At 35.6% G+C, this 19,888-nt stretch overlaps 1 protein-coding gene across 1 annotated transcript in view; it reads left to right on the forward strand.

The window, feature by feature from the left end:
• LOC129265173 (usherin-like) overlaps window positions 1-18,554 on the forward strand; it is a 73,008-nt gene extending 54,454 nt beyond the window's left edge. The window contains exons 51-67 of the mRNA XM_064101337.1: window positions 439-498; window positions 2,293-2,480; window positions 2,939-3,150; window positions 3,565-3,725; window positions 4,359-4,556; window positions 4,905-5,059; window positions 5,476-5,677; window positions 6,157-6,264; window positions 6,786-9,949; window positions 10,516-10,635; window positions 11,063-11,298; window positions 11,821-12,038; window positions 12,524-12,709; window positions 13,322-13,396; window positions 14,350-14,591; window positions 15,143-15,367; window positions 15,855-18,554. Of these exons, the coding sequence (XP_063957407.1) occupies window positions 439-498; window positions 2,293-2,480; window positions 2,939-3,150; window positions 3,565-3,725; window positions 4,359-4,556; window positions 4,905-5,059; window positions 5,476-5,677; window positions 6,157-6,264; window positions 6,786-9,949; window positions 10,516-10,635; window positions 11,063-11,298; window positions 11,821-12,038; window positions 12,524-12,709; window positions 13,322-13,396; window positions 14,350-14,591; window positions 15,143-15,367; window positions 15,855-15,938 (5,834 nt within the window). The 3' untranslated portion in view covers window positions 15,939-18,554. The remainder of the gene's footprint in view (window positions 1-438; window positions 499-2,292; window positions 2,481-2,938; window positions 3,151-3,564; window positions 3,726-4,358; window positions 4,557-4,904; window positions 5,060-5,475; window positions 5,678-6,156; window positions 6,265-6,785; window positions 9,950-10,515; window positions 10,636-11,062; window positions 11,299-11,820; window positions 12,039-12,523; window positions 12,710-13,321; window positions 13,397-14,349; window positions 14,592-15,142; window positions 15,368-15,854) is intronic.
• The last annotated feature ends 1,334 nt before the right edge of the window (window positions 18,555-19,888 follow it).

Consider the following 19,888-nt stretch of genomic DNA (forward strand, 5'->3'; position numbering starts at 1 on the left):
TGTCAAGTTGAATTAGATATCAAAAGTAACATAATATTTTCCTGGTGCATTTTGGAGCATATCGTTCTGACAAATGCACCAAAGTCAATTGGGTTCAATAATCATGCTTTTGGCTTGTTTTTTTTTGGAAAGAAAATAAAACCATATGAATGTCAAAATTTCTCTCATAATAAAAGATAAGTGAGCACTTAACAATATACCTGGAATGTTGAAAAGGACTGTGTACAGCATCATGTTTGGTATGTGGAATGTTTTCTATACAGACTTTGTTTGTTAGATAAAACACCCAGCCAAGGCTTTACACATCTGAAAGATAAGACATACAAATGATAAAATTGCTGCTTGTACTATTGTTAAAGATCTGACATGATATTGTATTTATTGTACATTTTATTGTATTCATAAGATGATAATAAACACACCCACATTTATTTACAGGAGAGTTTTATGACAGGAGTCAAGGTCTTTGTTGCAGTAACGTCTTCCATTCTTATGAGGGTAAAATTAACCATGACCAATTTAAAACTTGGATCACTAAATAACTCAAAACTTTCTACTACATAATTTCTCTCTTCACTAGATAACCCTTCTACTCTTTCAAACATTATGTAACCCGTGATGTAACCCCCTCTTGTCATATAACTGTATAATATTAAGTATGTGGGTTATTGATGGTTTTACTGAGCTGTTTGACATGTAACTATTTCTTACTAATTTTGTTTTCATCTAGGAATCATAGTGCAAGGTAATCTCAGACATTGTCATGACTGATTGATGTGTTCTTGGCTGCTCTTTATTTAAAATTAGCATATAGTAGTTTCTGTTATGTTATGCTTGAGTTTCTTTCATTATTCATTCTTTATTGAAGATATATATAAGCATTCATTTTAAATTTGTTGACACTTTTGTCATGCTGAGGATAGGTACATGACTACAAAATATATATACATCAACTTTTCTATGAAAATTGTACAAGTACAATCCCACATGTTACTTTTTGTTAGACACATTTCAGTGCTAAAAATGTATACTAGTAATGTATATGTATATAGATGACATGTAATATAATTGTTTGAGATCCCCTACAATTTTTTTTGAATATCCAAGATTTACAATATTCCCAAAGTCTCAAATCCCCCACCTGAGATGTGATCATGGTGATATGGTAGCATTTCCATTGTATTTTGATCTATTTTGATGATCTATTATTTTTCAGTTAAAGCTCTCTCCTAATGCAACCTTATTTTCATATAATCATATAATTTTGCACTTCATATAGATATAGAGTCTTTATTCTGTATTTTCAATCTGTGGTTTCATTCTTTACTACGTTGTATGTTATGTATCTTGTATTCTATCTTCACTTCACTAGATGTCCCAATGATATTCTTTTGTTTTGTCTTTAATGATTTTCCCCAGGTGGGTCTTTCATAAACCCTTTTAAACTTATGCAAACCTTTACCAACTATCATATGACAATTAAAAATTGTCTTTTTATAATGACATACATTAAACTTAACCATTTCCATTGTTATATTGGTGCTGATTTAGTTATGTGTTTTGTTTTAAGCACTGTGTATAATAGATTTCCATTGCTGTAGCTGTTATCACTTTGCACCAGACATTCATATATATTATTATGATTCAACTACATCAAACCAGAATTGGAATAGTTTAGCTCTGTATTGCCTTCTATTATATTTTTGTTTGTGTAGTCCTATTTTGTAAAGAACAACAACTTGATTTTCATATTAAAAAAATCATAAAACCAATGAATTTTCAAAGATCAAAATTTAAGTACAAATTCTTTTTGTCCTATCAACAGCCACTAACATTTTCAAAGTCTTTTAGAGGCAGAGGGGGGGGGGGGTGGTTTCAAGGTGACCAAGATTTACTGAATCAAAGATATCTGCTGTATACATGGATGTAGACTATTTTCTGAAATAGTGATATTTTTAATGATCTGTTTAGGGGGCAACAACTGCATGACATTTATTTTTTACTACCTGAAGTTCTGAATAGCATATGCAACCAAAGGGCAAAATGAGAACTAATGATTGTTTTTACATGTTACATGTAGATTTCATACAAAGATTCGAATGTATGCTCAACCAACTTACTTTTAGGACAAAGTTGAGATTATAAGGTGAAACACGGATAATGTCCATGTCCTGTGATATGATTAAACTTGGTGCAATTGGTCTTAACTAGAGTTACTTTAATTTAGAATGTATTTCATTACATAATCCAACCATTGTTGACCATTTGTTTTTCTATGATATTGTTGTACAGGTCAGTTTGCTGATGGGATGAGTGGTCAGTGTTGTGGTGGGATCATGGTGTCTGCTGCAATGACCTGCTGCTCTGAGAGAGACATGGGCGTGGCTTATCTACCAATAGAAGGCAATGTTTGCTGTGGTACGGAGTATGTTAATATGACAACATCATTGTGTTGCACAAGTGAGACTGGTGTAGCTGAGGTATGTCAGGAATGAGGATATTATAGTGTTGACCTTTTGTCTATTACAGTCATATAAGAAATAATGTTGAAAAGACATTGAAATTTTGGTTTGATTAAAAGATAAATGCAAATGGGATTTGTGTAAAAGACTATTATTGCTTGTTATTTGCTTTTATTTTTCCATATCTTTGTGGATGGTAGATTTTTCTTTGATCAAACAGTGTAACATATTAGAATGAGATTTTTCATTATGATATTATATTTGTTTTTGAAGTATCTGTAATAATTATATTGAGTATTGTTTACTAACAGATGATTAGGATTTTGTGAGAAAATTAGACATGTAAAATTACTATGCATTAAAAATACTTAAGTTTTTTGACTTTCAGTCTTTGTATCGCTGATATGTACCTATACATTTCATTAATATGTAAGTTATCAAGATTCATTTGCCTATAACCTCTGTATCTTTGACAGACCTATACATACGACACCCCTGATGCTAAACAGCAATCAAATGACCAATGCTGTGGATCTCAGAGGATCTCTCCATCTCAGGCATGCTGTAATGAAGTTGGTTATCAACCTGGTACTAGGGTCTGTGCTGATCGTAGCTCATCGGCTCAGGGGCATTGTGGGATTGGAACGGTCTGTCCAATCAGTCAGGCTGTATCTTCATTCTGTGACAGGTAGGATTTATTAAAAAAATGATGGATATGTGGGCTGTATGAAAATTAAATTTTCAAAGAAAGTAGATTTAGTGTGTGCTTGTTTAAATATTCTATATCTGACCACCTCATTAGCCTTCTTTGGCATGACATCTATTAATTTGACTATTACAATCATATGTACTATTCTTATGTCATAGTATGAAAGTTGGTGGCAGTTGGTGTCATAGTATTGTCATTGATCATACTTAGATGATTTTTTTTCAAAGTGTTCCAACATATTCATAAGTTGTTATATTCATGACTGTAGTTTTGATTGTATTTTCTACCGTAAACCAAAACAGGTAAATTTAGAAAATATTGCACTGAGCAGAATTTGCAAAAAATATAAGAATTTTTTCATTCAGTTATGTTATTACATTTATATTCCAACAGGTGTGACTTTGATACCAACATACACACATGCTACTCGGTTGATGCCTCCTACATCACTTCATCACCTAGTAATCCTGGTACTCCTAGTGGTTCTAATGGTCTGTGTCCTTCTGCTCTCATCTCTATCTATACATCAGGACCAAATATCTACTCCTATCTTGGTAAGTAATTCCTGGACTGGGGTCTGAGAAATCAAAGTCATCTTTGGAAATCCAGCTTACATGTAGTGTGACTTCTATCCATTCACCGCCTATGGAGGTGTTGTAATCTAGTGGTCATTTTTCTTTCCTATCAAACAGAGAATTGTGTGTAAGAATCCATCCATGATGTTAATTTCCTTTAGCAAGGAATTCATTAACATTACTCAACCTAGTTGAGGTAGATCTGTACTAGTCTGCAGTTACAGACCCTGATCAACTTTGATCAACAAATGAGTCTCCTGTATAAAAGTCAGAGTAGGCTGCGCATTGAGACCACTTGACTCGGGTAAGGGTTTGCACAAAATACTAAATGGGTAGTGGCATGATATATTCCTTGAATGATGTCAAGACTATATGGCACCTCAGCTACAGCTATGGTAATGATATGATTTACCTTGTATGTTCAATAGAGTACAAGCGTGTAGTAGCTTCGCTGTGTAGATGGATCGATCCTATTAAACAAATAACAAGTATTGTAAGAGACCTGTCAATTCCACCTTTCCATGTCTCTATAGGCGGTTGCACACTCTGATATCTGCATATTTCATCCAGTATTCCATTGACACTTTTTCCATTTGCTTTATCTATTTACAGATCAAGGTTTATCACCCTATACAAGGTATGAGTACCTCATCTCTGCTATCAATGCAGCAGGAAGCTCAAACAGTGGTCTTTCTAATGCTACTACAGATGAAGACATACCATCTCAGGTCCAGGCTCCTGAATGGTTCGTTGAGATGGGTGTACTAGATACTATCCAACTAGCATGGGATCCACCTCAACAACCTAGTGGTAAGATAAAAGTGGCTTCTGAGTAACAGCTTGTTCACAAAGCCCCTGCAAGATGAATAGTGTTCAGACGTGGCTTGATAAATATTTCTGTGGAATCCTAAAAGTCACGCCAACAAAGCAGACTAAAAAATGACTGATAGTATGTCTTTTGTAATAATAGATTTTGTCATTGAGGAGTTGATGTGACTATGATGTAATGGCCAATGTTGGACATAATAGCTCATGATAGCATATTTTTCATTGACCTTTAAAGAAGTGATTGGTCCACTTATTTTCTGCTCTTGATAATCTTATCATGTGAAGTCTTCATGATATTTTTGATATATTTCTGTTTTGTTTCTTTTTCAGGTATAATTGTGACATACATCTTGAGAAGAGATGGTATTGAGATATACAGAGGAGCAGATACATCTCATAATGATAATACAGGCATCCAACCATTCCAACATTACTCCTATATATTAAGTGCTTGTACTAGAGTTGGATGTGCTGCTAGCCAACCGGTAAGTCAACAAACCGCAAACAAGTGATAATAGTTTTATTGAGAGATTGTGATTATTTCTTCATTTTTCCTGTATATTAATATTTCATTTGTTTATTATTCACGGTTTTTCACGTTTATTCATGTTATGCATATTATCACTCATGTAGTATTCATTGGTAAGTATGTTTTGCTTTAGCTTAGTTTTAGATTAGGATAATGCTTTTTGGGGGGGTTATTGCTGTCAGTTCAGGTCACAGTAAATCTACGTTATTTCTTTTTTGTATTATGTAATTCTGCACACTGGTGCTCACTCTTATAAAACATAGAACCAAATTTTGTTTGGTTCTCGAGTATGGAGAGTGATAGAGGAATATCAAGAAGATATCACATCATTCATTGTGTCAACTATTTGTTGTTTTTATATGAACATGACAGGTGGTAGCAGCTACCCTTCAGGCACCCCCTGAGAACTTGTTTAACCCTCTTCTAGCTGCTCTTAGTTCTGATAGCATTCAGATCTCATGGCAGGAGCCTGGTCTTCCTAATGGGGTAATACAGGGGTACAGTATCCTTCTAACAGGTGTGGCAGAACCTATCTATCAAGGTGGTCCGGAAGACTTTCAATTCACTCATACAGGTGGGTATGATTGATTACAAAAAGAGAATCAGATGATATTTGCAGGCTTTATTGATGAATTATTTGATTGTTTGCCAGAGTAATGTAATAATAGTAATTGTGTAGATTTGAAGAGCGCACATACCATCCAAAAACGCTCATAGCACTAGCTCAGCAACTGTATATCTATGTACGAGCTACGAATATAAACAATTTTACATACCAATAATGTTCAGAACAACAGGTAAAATGTGGTTTGTATGGCACCAGACCAGATATTTTGTGCACTTTTATGGAATAGGCAAAGTGTAATTATTTTTCAGTGTAGTTCTGAAAATATTTTTATTGGTTGGTATATGTATTGCAGAAATTCAAATTAAATTACTACTTGTGTGTACGACTGAAGAACAACAATTTCAAGTATATGCACAGGTGGTGAAACACCATTACTAATTACATGACATATTATTAACGTAGTTATTGTGAATTTTTTTTTACAGACTTGAATCCTTACACGGTGTATGAGTACAGACTTGAAGCCTGTACATCAGCTGGATGTTCACTGAGTGATCCAGTATCAGTAAGGACAATGCAAGACGCACCGCAAGGTGGGTCTCCATTTATGTTGTTGGATTGTCTCCACTATTTGATTTTATTATTTTCCTCAACATCATCATAATCAGCTTTATCACTATCTTCATTGCGATTGTCAATGTTGTCATAATCATTAGCACCATTCACAACTTGATCATCATCATCATCATCGTTGTCATCATCATCATCATCATCATCATTACATTACCATTATCTTCAGCATTGTCATAAAGTTAATCAGCATGCGTCATTATCCTCCTCTTCATCATAATAATCATTGTTGATTCATCATTTGCATTTAAAATCTGTAGTTCTTTCTTCCAAATATGACTTCATGACTTTTTGTGTTTTATCAGTTTTCAGAATTTTCAGCAATGAGGAAAAAGTACACTAATTCATATGTGTTCACTCTCACTGAATAATAATTGCTTTATATCATATATGCATTTATAGAGCTGCTCTGTATTTGATAAATTCAGCTTTGTTTTGACATTAGAATGATTCTTTTTATCATTGTCTTATTTTTGTCTTGCAGGTCTTGTACAACCAACTCATGTTGTAGTTAGTTCAACAATCCTAGAATTATATTGGTTTGAGCCTTCACAGCCAAATGGAATCATCACTTCTTACATGCTTTACCGCAATAGTGAACTTGTCTACACTGGCAACAATTCTGTTTTGATGTATGTTGACACTGGCTTAACACCTAACACCAGGTATGAATATGTGGTGTCAGCTTTGACCATTGCAGGACAATCAAATAGCACCATCCATGTAGCACAGACACCATTTCTAACACCAGAGGGTATACCACCACCAACACTGACAGTGCTATCTGCAAGGTCAATCCGAGCAGTGTGGACTCAGCCGACTGTTCCTAATGGCGTCATAAGACAATATGGTATTGTTATCCTTAGTGGAACTCCAGATGAAAGAAGATTGGTATCCTCAGATGACACAACTCTAGTAGTGGACAACTTGACACCATACACCCAGTATGATATGAGAGTTCAGGTTTGCATTGATACTGGATGTGGAGTAGGACCAAGAGCTTATGCAAGGACATTTGAAGCACCACCAGAGGAACAGGGTGCCCCTGCCTTAGTATCCACAGGACCAAGTGTAGTAGAAGTCTCATGGGAACCCCCTGCTAAACCAAATGGTATCATCCAACAATACTTTGTATATCGTAGGCAGTATGGAACAACTCAGGAACTTCTTGTGTTTCTTACTGAAACAGAGCAGAGTTTTGTGAATGCAGGAGGGGGATTGGCTGCATTCAATCTCTATGAATACAGAGTAAGAGCACAAAATTCACAAGGAACCACAGATAGTCCGTGGGCATCCATTAGAACTCAAGAATCTATTCCCATAGGTATTGCTGCACCAAATCTTGTAGCTGTCAGTCCATATGCAGTGCAAGGCACATGGTCACCACCCTCTTCACCGAATGGTATCATTGCCTACTACCGCATTGAGTACCAAGAACGACCAAATGACCCCACAGCCACACCTGCTGTTGTAGTAGCAGCAACAGTAGAAGCCACTGTCCTTCAAACTACATTTTATGGCCTTTTACCTTTCACATCATACCAGGTTCGCATTGTTGCTATCAATGGTGCAGGAGAGACGAGTGGTCCTTGGGGTCCTGTTACAACTCTTCAAGGTGTTCCGGGTGACATTGGACAGTTCTCAGTAGAGCAACAGTCCAATGGTTTAGCTCTGTTATTGAGGTGGGATGAACCTGGACAACCAAACGGTGTCATAACCAATTACTTCATATATGAGGATGAGTACCTCATTGCACCAATATATACTGGACTCACAAGAGAATATCTCTTTAGGAGATTGACTCCTTACACTGAGTATGTGGTTGTTCTAGAAGCATGTACCAATGTTGGTTGTGGAAGAGGCAATCCACAGACTGTAAGGACTGCTGAAGTAGCCCCTGCTAATCAAGCTCCACCTACCCTTGGTTTTGTGAATTCCACAGCAGTTGTCCTGAACTGGAAGGCACCTGTGGATCCTAATGGGGCTATTACCCAGTATGATGTTATTAGAAGATCAGCAAGACCTGCTTCAACAGAGAGAAGGAAGAGGAACACAGATGATAGTGCCTTCACAGTTACAGTCGTCATTCATTCTGAGTACAACACTGATGACGAAGACTACACCTTCGTTGATAACTCTTTGCAACCATATCACATCTATGAGTATCGCATTCGCTCCATCAACTCTCAGGGTTCTGTAGACAGTGACTGGGTCCAGGTAGAGACTGACCAGGCTGCTCCTCTTGGTGTAGCACCTCCCACTGTTAATCACATCACCAATACTCCCGGATCACTTGTTATTGGATGGACAGCTCCCACAGAAAGTAATGGCATCATCACTGGGTATCGACTGCAGAGGAATAGTAGCACTCCTTTCAGTTTTGAGGCAGATTATGGATTCCAGTTTACAGATATGAATCTTCAGGCATTCACCATATATGTCTATACCATCACAGTATGTACCCAGGGTGGCTGCACCACAAGCTCAGCCACCTCCATCAGAACTTTAGAGACAGCTCCCACATTTGTTGATCCACCAAGTCCAGTCGCTATCAGCTCTAGTCAGATCATGGTCAACTGGACAGTACCTTCCATTGCTAGTGGTGAGATCGTCCAGTATCGTCTAAAGGTTGATGATGAGGTACGATACAGTGGTTTAGGCCTTTCTACTACCATCAGTGGTCTGATTGCACACCAGGAGTACACATTTGTCCTTGAAGCTTGTACTTCTGGTGGTTGTACTGACAGTCCAGAGGCTTTAGCTCGTCCATTTGAAGCACCCCCTATAGGAATGAATCCACCTTTGTTGAGGGTTCTTAGTGCTACAGCCATTGAAGCAAGCTGGTCTGAACCCAATGAACCCAATGGTATCATATCACGTTATGAGTTACGTAGAGATGGAAAACTAGTATATGATGGTGATGCCCAAAGGTACCAGGATTTTGGTGATGGAGGACTAGGACTAACCCCAGGTCAGCAGTACTCCTATGTCATCACAGCCTTCAACAGCCGGGGTCATGCTATAAGTGATGCAGCCGTAATTACTACTTCTTCATCCTCACCAGCTGGTTTGAGTCCACCAATTGTCACCCCTTTTTCTTCACAAATCATCAGTGCCACTTGGCAGCCTCCAGCATTCCCCAATGGTGAAATCCAAAACTACACCCTTTATGTAGACAACAATATTGTCTACTCTGGAAGGCTATTTAGCTTTGACATCCGGGGCTTGGACTTCTACACCTTGTATGAGATCCGTGTAGAAGCTTGCACCACTTCAGGTTGTGCTCTAAGTGACAGTGTGGAAGCAAGAACCTTTGAGCATACTCCTAGTGATCAGGTAGCTCCTTCTCTGGAACCTTTGGCCGACAACCTTGGCATTGCAAGTGGTATCCGTGCAGTTTGGAATGCACCAAGTAATGAGAATGGCATCATCATTGGCTATGAACTCTACCGGAGGAGTGTGGATCGCATGACAGGAAGGAGATCTGACCCATCCTTGTTGGTCAACACTACCCTGAGGGAGTATGTAGACATGGATCCATCACTGATACCTGATGAAACATATGAGTACTTGGTAGTATCCTTCAACTCTGTAGGAGATGCATCCAGTCCTTGGGCCTCTGTCAGGATGCTGGAAGCACCACCACAGGTATGATAATGTTTTACTTTATTCTGATAAACACAAAATGCTAAGATCCTTTCAGCCATCACAATATAAAATACTTATTTTCATATTGCTATCAAGAGCTTGCAATATCAAGTTTAGTAATTAAGGAAAGCATGGTGTTTGTTTGGTGAGGTACATCTGCACAGGTGTAAATCTTTTTGCTTTTTACCTTCTAGTTATTAATATGGTTAGGATTTTAATCCAAAATAACACCTCTCATGCAAGTCATACATGGATCTCATGTGAGTCCTATATTTCTGTGTTGATTGACATGAAACATTGAGTCAAGAGATTGATTTCCATGCCTAATGACTACAGCGAAATTGCATGTATATAGGACAAGTGCTATCTTCCAAAGGTTTAGTTATTTATAGTACTTTGAGAAATTGCCATTAGTGTTGCATCATGCAAGTCATGATAAAAGGTCTAAAATCTTAAACATGACTATACATCACAGATTCATGCTGAATATTGATCACATTGTCTAAGAGTGGTATGAAATGATTTAACTCATTTGTGTCATGTCTGTGATGTCCTTTCTCTACTAGGGTCTCTTGCCACCTCTGGTGTCTGAACTAGAAGCCACAAGTCTAAGCCTGACTATTCAAGAACCAAGTCAGCCAAATGGAGCCATCCAAAGATATGTCATCTACAGGAATGGGACTGTGGTAAGTGTTGCTGGTTGGAACTTATTCTTGCTATTTTGAAAAACCGGTCTTAACATTCTGAGAGAACTGATGATATATAAATATATACGTGCGTATCTTGGTCTAGATGTACTGCACATGGTTTTCTTATTATTTCTACTACTAGTATATTATATAATTTTCATATTTCACAGATCATTGTAGAATAGACAAGGTTTAACACAAGTTGAAAGGATTATTCAGAAGGGCAGAACGACAAGTTTGGACAATGAATGTGAAGGGGCACCTTTTGTCCTGTGCTCTCAATATTTCTTGTCAAAGCCCATCGTTCTACCACATCTGAGGTAATCTTTCATATCAGGATTGAAATGATAGGGTATTATTTAAATACTTTTTTGAAGGTTTGAGCATGATCATTTTTTTCATCCCATATTGCTTTATCTTTCAGCTAAGCCAGACAACACTAACCAGCTATAGGGATTCTGATCTCCTTCCATACACCACCTACTCCTACTCAGTAGAGGCCTGTACATCAGGGGGATGTACTACCAGTGATGCGGTTACAGTGACAACCATTCAGATGGCACCAAGTGGACTGGATTCTCCTGTTGTACTTCAAACTGAGTCTACATGGATCCAACTGAGCTGGGATTACCCGACAAACACTAATGGAATTATTACTAAGTATGTTGAATTATAGTTTTTTTTAATGGTAATTTATACATGTATCTAGTCATTACTTTCACTACTGAATTTATTAATTCTCATATTTTTCGTTCAAGGATTGCCTGGTTTTAGAAGGCAGCATGCTAAGTATTGATTAATTTACTGTAATAAATCTTTATACCTCCAAAAATGTTCTGGTCTCTCAACAAAGCAAATAAGACATGCATTTTAATACACAGAATGGTTGTCTGTATGTGTTTGGTGCACCCATTCCCCCTTTGATACTGCTACCTCCTTTATTTGATATTTACTTGTTTCTCATTCTAGCGTATTGTCCTTTTTTTTTGTTAGAGAAGAAAAGACCACACCGTATTGAAGATATGCTTTGATGAAAAAGTATTGACTATTGTAGGTCTGTAGCTTGGCAGACTCTTTCATATTATTCATCAATCAAGCAAGTTCCTTTCTTTACCAGTCTTGTTACCCATTGCATGGGTTTCCGAATCATGAATCTTTATATTCCATCTCCTTTTCTTGTAGGTTTCAGCTGCTATTCCGACCAGGTTGTCCTCTCACAACCCAGCCTTTTGAGCAGACCTGTCCCTTTGAGGACTACAGTTCTATTGATAAGGACCTGGCGCTCACTCATAATGTCACTGGTTTAAGACCCTATACCCGCTATGAATTTGTGGTAGTTGCTTTTAATGATGCTGGTCGGGTGGAGTCATCTCCAGTTCAAGAAAGTACACTTTCAGCATGTGAGTATAGGATATCAATCCTCTATATATTTTTATATGTTTATTTGAATTACAGATATGCACTGCAAACTCCAAGAAATATATTGTTTTTATTTTAGAATGATTATCATCTAATACATAACTGTCTGCCATCATTTTTTTTCAAAACATCAAGGTATATTTTCATCTCTAATGTTGCGGTATAGCCTAGGGGTCAAAGTCTGATATATCCTGTCATTTATTTTCACTTTCTGTGAAGTACATGATGCTGCATTGTTTGTTTGGGGGGTTTTGTTTATATTTTGAAATATATTTTCAGGACTTTACTTTTGAACTCACATTTTGTATTTATTGGTAGGGCCAAACGATTCAGATTTCCAAAGCCTTCACAAAGTCAATCATTCCCTTCTTGCCCTAGAGCTTTATGCTTCTTTCTTGATTTTTGCTTGATACAAATAAATAACAAAGAATTTATTTTCTGTATTATGTTTTGTGAATACCGTCAGTGCCTGTGTTTGTGAGCGGTAGCAAACCTTCCATCAGTAGCAACACTAATAACAGTCTTATCACAGTCAACTGGGCTCAGAGCTTTGTACTCAATAGTATGCTCAGAGAGTATATCTTAGTAGAGAATGGTGATACAGTCTACAGTGGGATAGCTACTACGGTTACAAGGCCTCTAAAGGATACAGGTAAACAGTGAAAGGAGTCCATTCTTTTTTGTTAGTGGTACATAGAATGGTAATACAGTGGGCAACTGCAGTGGAATTGGCCTTGATACAAGGAAAAAATACATTAGTGTTCTGGAATATTTGTATGAAGAGCTTGAATCAGGATTCTAATATTTCTCATATTAAGAAAATTGTTATATCAGAAACTGTTGTCTAGATGTTTGACTTCTCAATGAAATATGGGATAAAAAGAAGTAGTTGTTCAGTAGTCTAGATTTGTTAAGTGATATGTTGTAAACGAACAATTTGAGGGTTTCAAGAACTTTGATTAAGAGATTTGCTGTGAGCCAATCATAGTTTGTCTCTTCATGGAAGTCTGTAATCTGCCTTGATTGAATTCCCAGTATATTGGAGAATATTGCAAATCTCATTTCTTTAGAACATTAGAGTCTACATCAATTAACTGTTGACTCCAAATATATCAAATATATATATATATATATCGATGTGGTGACAATACGATGTAGACATACACAAACTTCATGATTGCTTCTAATGTATATCATACTGCCATGGATGTGAATAAAAAAATAATTTGAATGTCCTTTCTCTCTTTGTCTCTTCCTGGTTCAGAATATGAATTCATAGTGAGTTGTGTTACATCTACCGGCAGTGTATCTTATCCTACAATCATTTATCAGCCTCCATGTAAGTCTCTATTATTATAACATCAGAAATGTTTGTCGTTGTGCATCATGGGGTATTTGTAAGATAGGGAAGTTAAGAAAGTATCTTGATAAATCATCTACTGAACGTATAGTACATGCCTTTGTATCATCCCATTTGGATTATTGTAATGCTTTACTTGCTGGTTTACCTCAATCTAGTATATCCCCCCTTCAAAGAATTCAAAATACTGCAGCTAGACTGGTAACCCTCACAAAGAAATTTGAACATATTACCCCTATTCTCTACTCCCTCCATTGGCTTCAGGTTCAAAATAGAATTATTTTCAAGCTCCTTCTCCTTGTCTATAAAATCATCCATGGTCTCGCCCCATCCTACCTTCAAAATCTTATCTCTCTTTGTCCCTCATCCTCTGCAACTCAACGTCTCCGATCTTCTTCTACTGCTCACCTTCGACTTTCTCTAGGACCCCGCACTTTTACCCGTTACGGCGATCGTGCCTTTTCTGCTCTTGCCCCTAAACTCTGGAACAATCTCCCCATCTCCATCCGTAATGCATCCACTGTCGAATCTTTCAAAACACTCCTCAAATCTTACCTCATTAAGCAGTCCTCTTAATTCCATATCCTGTTCTCTCTCACTGTATTTTGTTACTTCTTTTTTTTTTTCTCTCTTTCCAAAGTGCTTAGAAACTGTTGTATTAAGCGCTATATAAATGTTAATTATTATTATTATTATTATTACTTAATGATCATTGCTAATATTATTGTTATTACCATAATAAATGTTAAATATATTTCGTTCAAACCTTTTTTTTTCATTTCTGATTTTTAATAGTCGTATAAAGTTGATGTGTAAAAATATGTTCAGAAAAATAAAGGCAAATCAGGCACAAACAATGCTCAATCTGTACAAGCAGCATTGCATGTGAAGACAGAAATACATAAATTAAGTCTGTTTGCTTTTCATTCTAGCTACTGGAGGACCTCAACCAGAAGCCCAGACCCAGTGGTATAGCTCTGTATGGTTCATTGCTATCATGGTCTTACTGGGTGTGGTCATCATCTTCATCCTCGTTGCCATTGTCCTTAGTCGAACTGGAACACGCAAGCCTTATGCTAGAGAGAGGACTCCTCTACCGCCAAGACAGAGGAAAGCTCATAACTTCACCTTCTCATCTATGTTACCCAGATATCCAGAATCAGAGAGTATACTGGTAAGGACAAAACCTGTCAAGAGATGGGGAAAACCTTAAAATTCAACTAAATGATAACTAAATTCACAAAGGATTTTCCTATTAATAACCAATTCTTGAGGTTTTTTTTATGTGAGTGTATGTTCACAGAAACAGAAAATGACACAAGAATATGTTTCCTTTATAAAGTTTATGATGGGCATTATGGGTGTATTGATGCTTATGTTAATACACTTACATATATTTTGATTTGACCGTGCCTTCTTTTTGGTCTGGACGACATAGACTTCATTGGAAGAAGATATCTTGAGAAACAACCTCTGAATCTTTTGTTCATTTGTGAACCCATTTTGATAAGAGAGGTATGAGAGTAACTGAAGACTGCATTCACAAGGAGCAAACTTGTTCACATTAAAAATGCTCTAATAGTAACACTGGAGCAAGTATAGATTTGGTAATAATCACCTTCCATGCGTAATATGTCAATGTCTTCATCTCCTGTACAGCATTTCAATTTGTCTTCTGTACTTGTTTGATATTCCATTCATTACTTTATTATGATTTCATTGTAGGATCCAATCCCTCAGGCCATCAGTCGACATTCTAGTATGCACAGCTTACACAATACATATTATAACCCAGCATTCCCTGTGCCGTCACCGCCCCGCCCTACTAGTAGAACATCTGAAGTGATGGATAAGAACTCTCTTAAATACCTTGATGATGATGATGGTGTAGCTGCTTGGGATAATACTACACCTCTTCCTCCTAAGATGGATTCAGGCATGGTTAGCTTAGTAAGTGTACATCAATTACATTCACATTTAATCCTTTCTATGTTTGATTGGCAATAGTGTTAATTTATTTTCATTGCTTCGTTCTTGAAGTGATATATCTTGGGGACAAAATGCCTTTCACATTACCCTTCTCAGTTGATTGAGAGTTTTGATGTAAAGAGCCAAAACAAGTGGGGCTCAACTTTAGGGTCAGATATCTTCAAATGGATTTTTTTACTGCATTTATAGTTTTGCCTGGTCAGGTCCTTTTAATGAACTTTGTTGTTCACTCTATGTGCTTAAAGATAAGTGATTCCACAGGTGACTGTCATTTTAATCCAAAGTATTCAGTAATTTTATCAAGAAAGTGAGTCAAGTTATGACTTCTCCATCATTATATTATCCTAGAGTCTGGTCTTTCTTTCATTATTTCTCCAATATGTTTTTTAAATAGCTCTTTTAATCCATTTCATTACATTTTTCTCTTTCTTTCCATTTTCTTCCACAGTTTGAAGATGATGCTATGACCCATATCAGCCAGCCATACAGCTATACTAAAGAACAGACTATGTTTACCGACACACATTTATGATCCACAGTTACGTATATATATCTCCAGGACCAATTTTTTTCATAAATGTTTGTATTTGTTTGAGTGAGATGTAATAAAATTGTAGATCAATAATCAATTAAATTGGTTTGTATAAAGATGTGATATTGTAATTGTATGAATTCTTATTGATATCTTCTTTTGTTTGGGCTGATTTAGGTTTGGAGGAAAGAACTGAAATACAAAATAAAAGCCAATGTCTCATTTATTTGATTGCTGGTTTAAGATATGATAACTATATGTTTGAAGTATGCCTGTAATAGTGTACATACAGTGACATGTGTAAAAACAGGTCTTTTTGTACGCAAAATTAATGCAATATTATCATTACTATAGAATAACTTGATAGTAGTACATGTGTAATCACATTCCTGTTCATTACACGTGGCAGCGGAAAATATTTGTACACACTTGGTCTTAATGGTCACTATACTACTACTCTACACTACAGATCGGATGCATCCGAGAATGAATCCAAGGTCACAAAGTGGTTTTGATTTCAATCTGTAAATGACAACAGCACTCAACAGTACACCTTACTGAAGTCTAAATTCCTTATCAGTGACTATTTAGGAATCCTAGTAAGTCAGTATTCACAGTAAAATATTTGGTAAGTGTTAGTATTTGCAAATTGACGTTGTAGGCTGAAAAGATTTACAGTCATCCCTTTTCTTTATGGTTGCTGACAATTTTGATTGTCTGTATTGAAGTGTGTCTTGTTTTCTGCGTTCTTTGAAACTTATCTTTTTGTTGTATGTTTTCATGGATTGTTTAAAATATTGGCTGAATTTCATTTTATTTAGTTAAATATATTGAAACACAATCTGAAGCACACTTGAACAAAATTGATAAAAAAGCACAATCATACAAATAAAACTCTGATGTGAGTCATGATTGTTAAGTCATATTTTCAATTTGACAAAAAATATTACAAGAAAATAATAATTGAAATCATGATATTGGCAACACAATGGAAATATCATAATTTATCTCTCCATGCAATAGGCAAGGTTCTAACTTTGACATATATTTTTTATTCATTTTTCGTACAAAAGCTTGAAATAAATAATGCAGCAACATTAGAAACATTTTCGATGTATTGTTTGACACAAGGTATGTTATATAGATATTGTGAAAGACTTAGCATTTGTTTTTAGTAAATAACTGAATTTCATGCAGCTTCGAATAGAAGGTAATTTGTAGCAGTAAATTGGTGTGCGTGTTTACATTCAATTGGGTGTTCTCATGAAGGTAAATTTACTGCTAATTTTTCAACATGGCTGCAATTTTTTACTCTTCTGAGTACTGCATTTTTGTATAGATTTTTTTATGAAGTACTTAGAGAATTCAAAATGTGTATTTTAGTAATGAAAGAATGTATATTTAAAGTTTTAGCAGATAAATTGGACTGAAAATCACCTTGATATCTTGTACTATAATGAGTAGTTAACTAATAAGTTCAAAGTTGATTTAATATACGTATTTCTACAAATGAAGATAATATATCAACTCTTTAAGAATAGATCATGTGATATCTTGTCTGATATGTGTGTCAGAATTTTTTTAAAACATAATTTTGTTTATGAAGTGAGAATAAATAGAATAGTGATATAAATCATATTTGATCAGAGTAGAAGTCCACATGTATAGATACTAGATTTACCAATCATGCATGATTAATTACTTTTGATCGTTGTGCCATATGGAAAATATTAATTAAATTTGTCTCATGATGTTATTGCCTCCTAGGAAAGCTAATAATATGGCAGGTTTATTTTATATCCTTTTTTTAGATTACTCTTAATCTTTACTATAACCACCTTGAGGCTAGACATGTTTATAAGCCCTTTCTGTCATATACTTTGCAATATAAAGTATGTGAATCCAACACACTTTCAGTATTAAAAAATAAAAGTGATGCCCCATATTTGATTCTAGAAGGATTAGGGTTCATATGAGGCAACCTGGCAGAATGATTTTTTTTATTGGAGTAATCCATATTCCACTATCTTTTGGGTTGCTGTCTGTATAAAGGATTCTTCTATTCTGTGTCATTTCGTTCCATCTAGTTTAGGCAAGCAACAAGTTGATAGCAATCTGTAATGTTATAGATGGGTACCCAACAGGATTAATTCCTTGAATTCACAGCATGGAGATTCTGATTGGCAGCTTGCGCTGAAGCATTGGTAGTTATAATAGTGCACCCCGGAATAGATTATTTATAAATAGATGGCGCTGTATAATTGCTGCCTATTATTATCATTGTTATTATTACAGATGATATTATGGACTTGAGAAAGTTTTACACATCTTATCTTTATGAGAGAATTGTTTATTGAAAAATCCTCAATGCATTATTGATTGTAAATATGGCTATATATCTAGCTGAAAATTTCAAAATTGGATCATGTTTTCCTAGCCCATATTTATCACCTTGTAAAGACTATATGTCGAAACTTACAAAACCTTGACTATGAATTGTTGCGTCTTTCACTTTTGTGATGATTGTACATGTACCTAGTAACTCTCTATTTTAAAAGTAAATGATGATTTGTATTTTGCTGTGAAACTATAATAAAATGCATTTTATTATTAGAATATTGCTTTTGATTTATTTTGTTTTGATGTAAAATTAATATAATTCAATTCAATTATAAAATGTTTTTTTTAAAATGAATCTTGCTTTGGATTGGTCAAAAGTAAGTCATGCTTAGTGTTCTTATCAATCATCATTCTGCGTAGTGATGTAAGTTTTCAAATTTAGCTGATCCCTTTAGCCCGGCCATTCAGTCATAATGCACTATTTTGAGTATGCACAAAATTGTTTAGACAAATGTTTTGTTATAATGTACATGGCACTCTCGAAAAGCAGTTTTAATTGATTTAAGAGACTTCCCTGCTTAAAGATAACAGAGATACATAAATGAAGAAAAGGGCATGTGGCAATATTAATTTTTCCATTTTGCTCCATCACATGCAGCAATCATTGCAATATTCCTTTATTATTTCACCAGTAACTTGCTAGAGCAAGATAAATTAAAAGGTAGCTAGTATATTTTAGAACTAATATTGCAACTCTTTAGATAATAGTCATGATATCTTATCCTTTTTCATGCCCCCCCCCCCCCAAATTAAAAAGAAAAGCAAGTATTATTTTACCCAGTTGTTGTGTGTCCGGTCAATCGATTTTAAACAGCCATTGGAAACAGTTCAAGGGAAAAGTTCCATGAATTTTTAGTCTAAACTGTTAAGCAATATTATAGAGAACAAAACAGACCAATATTACAACTGTTGAATTCATATTTTTATGTGTAATTAAAAGCTTAAAAAGAAGGCTTCAAAATGTTAAAGTGTCGATCCGGACACCCAACCCCCATCTACCTGTCCCCCCTTGGAAAAAAAGTAGAAAGGGTAAACTGAAAAAAGGACCAAAATATAGCTGGAAGGAGCCTCATTTGATTCATATCTTCTACTAGTAATTAGTTATAGACCCTGAGCCAAATACGTAATATCTTGCTTTCATTTCGTGAACCTTTCTGAGCTAGTGCTTGGTTCTCGATCGCTCCTAGTTATCATGTATATCATCTCCATTCTTTTTCCTGGATGAATTGCAGCGCAGCCAAGAAAATAATACTGAAAAAAAATTCTAGTATACCCAGTTGTTGTGTGTCCGGACAGGTTGTGTGTCCGGACGATCAATTTTAGAAAGTCATTTGGAAAAAATTACAAGCGAAGTTTCATCAAATTTTAGTACAAAATATTATAGAGAACAAAATAGAAGATGATTACAACTATTGAATTCATATTTTTAGTGTAATCTTAAGACAAAAAAGAAGGCTTCAAAAATATAAAGTGTTCAGACACCCGATCCCCCATCCTACCAATTCGATAATTTATACAAAATAATGTAGAAGTTGTCTCTCCTTATTTTA

This window comes from Lytechinus pictus, chromosome 7 (assembly GCF_037042905.1).
Source record: "Lytechinus pictus isolate F3 Inbred chromosome 7, Lp3.0, whole genome shotgun sequence".
NCBI lineage: Eukaryota > Metazoa > Echinodermata > Echinoidea > Temnopleuroida > Toxopneustidae > Lytechinus > Lytechinus pictus.